The sequence below is a fragment of the Benincasa hispida genome, chromosome 10 (assembly GCF_009727055.1).
Source record: "Benincasa hispida cultivar B227 chromosome 10, ASM972705v1, whole genome shotgun sequence".
Taxonomy (NCBI): Eukaryota; Viridiplantae; Streptophyta; class Magnoliopsida; order Cucurbitales; family Cucurbitaceae; genus Benincasa; species Benincasa hispida.
In genome coordinates, this window is record NC_052358.1 from 32,638,049 (window position 1) to 32,641,686 (window position 3,638).

A 3,638-nucleotide genomic window follows, 5' to 3' on the forward strand; every position below is an offset into this window, starting at 1 on the left:
GACACATGAAACCAATATTATTGTTTGAGATATAATACTTATTTTTAAGCTGGTTTTTTTCCCGACAAGGTATCTAACCAGACAACTGTAGAGAGGGGCTTCTTGTAAATTGTATTAACATTTTATGTTTTCCGCCAGCAAGCATGAAGACCATTAGAATCTCTTATGGACACAAAGATTCTGTCTGTCAGTTTTTTTTTTTTTAGTATCATTGTCGAGTACTCTCTTTATTCACACTATAATTTTTTTCATGATAATACACCAATCTCATTTAAAAAGAAAGATGACGTTGATGTGACAACTAAATGGAGGTACTACATATTTAAGATAGTATAGAAAATATTTCTTTGTCATGCACACGTGTACAAAAGATCATATTTTGCTTTCAACCTTGATAGCTAATGTTGATGCGTATTGTTGATCAAATATATATTGAAGCTTGAAAAGTTTAATATGAATTATTCAGACCATACTTACATATATGGTAATCATTTGATTGTTTATTTTTAGTTGTTTAAAGTTTAGTTTATTTCCTCTCAACTTTTAACAATAGTTCTCATCTTTGAAGTAAAAAAAATTGAATTCTTGATAAAATTCTAAAACCAAAAACAAGTTTTTAAAAACTATGATCCGATTTGGTAACTATTTAATCCTCATTTGATAATCATTTCATTTTTTGTTTTTTTTTTTAAATTAAGTTTATTTCATTCTCATTTCTTACCATGATTTACATCTTTTTTTTAGTACAATAATTGAATTCTTAGTAAAATTCCAAAAACAAAAACAAATTTTTAAAAATACTTTTTTTTAATTTTTAAAATTTGACTTGATTTTTTAGACTATTAGTAAAAAGTATATTAACAAAGAAAAAAATTTAGAGGTGGAAGTAATATTTATAGGCTTAATTTAAAAAAAATAAAAACAAAAAACCAAATTATTACCAATCGGGACCTTAATTTTTGGTTTTTTGTTTTTGAAAATTAAGCTTATATACACTATTTCCACCCCAAATTTCTTCCCGATTTAAAACACCAAGCTAAAATTTGAATAATAATAATAAAAAAAAAGAGTAGTTTTTAAAAACATGTTTAATTCAACCATTTTGTTTAGGAAAAAGATGTAAATCATTGTATGAAATGAGAAATAAGGCTTAATTTTCAAAAACAAAAAACAAAAAATGAAATGATTACTGAACGAAGCCTATATTGTCTTCAAAACTTGGTTTATTTTTATAAAACATTGATAGAAGGTGACAACAAGTGGATTAGACTTAATTTTCAAAAACTAAAAACTAAAAAAATCAAATAATTACCAAAAANAAAAAAAAAAAAAGAAGAAGAAAGGAGAAATATACATTAAAATAAAGGATGAAGTTAAATGAAAGGTGCCATGAAAGATTTCTAATATCTTCACTCTCTCTCCCTGCTCAACAGAAAGGATGATTCTCTCCCATTGGAATAATCGTAAGCAAAGTCCAAATTATGAAAGGTGCTACCAAGGATTGCTCATTCTACAATATTTCTTCTCTCCATATGATTCCATCCAATTTTGTTCTCCGGAAATTTCAACTCACGTCGATAAAAGTTCAATTGAATAAGATGGATAACTAATAAAATCAGCAGTTTAACCATCACCAAACAGAGTATCAATTCTATTTGAAGCACGGCAGTTTAACCATCATCCGACAGTGTATTCTATTTGAAGCACATTATATAAGCAACACCTTGATCTCTTTGAAAAATGAGATGGACAACTAGTAAAAGCAGCAGTTCAACCATCAACCTGCAAACCGCAAAGTTCCTGAGTACGGCATCCCCAAAAGCCCTCCAAGGTAGAAGACAATGGAGATCGAACTTGCAGCAAACTCGATGACTTGGCTTCGGCCACCAAGATGACACACAAACAATACACAAATCCTAACTAAAGATGATCATGAACACAATCCAGATATAACACAACAGAGAATATGTAGAAAAGAGATTGCAACCACAAACGGCTATACTACAGGCAGCTTACATCCCAGCTGGTAATCGTAAGCAAGAAATCTCTCACACCAAAGTTTGCCATGATGATTTAAGAGGTTTGGATCATAACTTCAAGACTAATAGTAATTAATATCAGAACCCTGCCACAGAAATGGCCAATTGAACTTCCCTGAAATTGGATCCTACTATATCTTGCAAAACCAAAGTGCCCATCTGACTTTTCCTAGCATGTTCAATTGTGATGAACGATGCGTGCACACAAAAAGCAAGAGACTTCGATATCACTATGTAAAATTTCAATAGACGAATTTCAGCAAGGAAAATCGCACAACACTTGCATATTCAACCCCAGAATCCAAAAGGGTGGTCGTATATTTAAAGGCCAACAAAAAGTATACATTAGCTTTAAGCTAAAGAATGAACAATGTAACAGATAAATTTTACTCATAGGAATCAACTCCCCAATGCCGTCTCGTTCTTCTTCCTCAGGACATAAACATCAGTCTCCTCGTAGGCAAATTCCGGGTGCAAATCCTGATGTGGGATCTTGTCAATTTGAAAAACCCTATCACAAATTTCCCAAAACAGCTTATCCGCTTCAGGGGACCTCAATTGGTATCCCAATAGAACGATGCCATTGTTCCCGATCAGCGTGTCCATGGTCGAAATAAGCGGCCCAACAGTTTCCTCAATGTAAACGACATCAGTGGCAATGACAATATCAAACGGCGGATTAAGGGCGGCGATTTGGGCGGGATTGTTCCAGTAAAGAACAGAGTGTTTTAGGGCTTTCTTAAGGACGGGCTTGTTCCGTTTGATGTTATGTTTGAGGGCCGGCATCACGGGAGATATGTCGGTAAGAAGTAAATCGGTGAGGCCGAGGAGGTAGAGGCCCATGCCGGCGGCGCCGCAGCCGCATCCGATCTCGATGGCGCGCTTACCTCGGAAATCGAGGAGAGAGGAGTAAGGGTTTTCGGTGGGGATAATTGAGGCCCATCGGTCGACGAATTTGACAAGGACAAGAGAACAGGGCCAGACGGAGGTGCCAACGTGCATTGAACCGTTGTCCTGCTGGAGCGAAAGGGCGACGGCGCCCACCGGGAGGTCTACTACCGGAGAATCTGTGAACTTCATGCCGGAATCGGAACTACCATAGGACAGTGATGTAAAACCCTCTCTCTCGGGTGTTTTTTGTTTTAAGGTTATGGTCTGGGCTTCAGTTTCAACGGGCTTTGTTTCTTTGGATTTTGGGCTTTTGATTTGGTTGGTTCGATGGGCCTTGATCAAAGAAATGAGATAAACTAAGTGAAATTGTGTCAAATGACTAAACTTTAGATAAATTTTCAAAATGTCTCAAATAATTTTCTTTTCTTGAACTTACAAAAATACCCTTATTATAATTAATTATTATTGTTTTTTTAATTATGAAATTGAAATATTTGAATTTTCGAAATTGGCAAGAAAGGAAATTTTGATTTTTTTTTTTTTTTGTGTGAATTTCAATTATAAATATAAGGAAACGAAATTTTGTATCATTAATTGCATTCAATGAATGTAAATTTAAGGAAAGAAAATTCAAGTTTTTCATATTTTTATAAATCTTTATATCATTAATGGATTAATCATTAATTGCATTCCATTATTGTAAACGAA

The 3,638-nt window shown here is 33.7% G+C and overlaps 1 protein-coding gene across 1 annotated transcript; it reads right to left on the minus strand.

Moving 5' to 3' along the window:
* Nucleotides 1-2,293: 2,293 nt before the first annotated feature.
* LOC120088512 (protein N-lysine methyltransferase METTL21A) lies at nt 2,294-3,169 on the minus strand. The gene has a single exon (XM_039045878.1). The coding sequence runs from the start codon at nt 3,117-3,119 to the stop codon at nt 2,439-2,441; it is 681 nt and encodes a 226-aa protein (XP_038901806.1). The 5' UTR covers nt 3,120-3,169; the 3' UTR covers nt 2,294-2,438.
* Nucleotides 3,170-3,638: the final 469 nt, after the last annotated feature.

What these genes read in the sequence shown, in the direction of transcription:
- LOC120088512 (XM_039045878.1), bottom strand. Translation starts at nt 3,119, where the DNA reads ATGAAGTTCACAGATTCTCCGGTAGTAGACCTCCCGGTGGGCGCCGTC.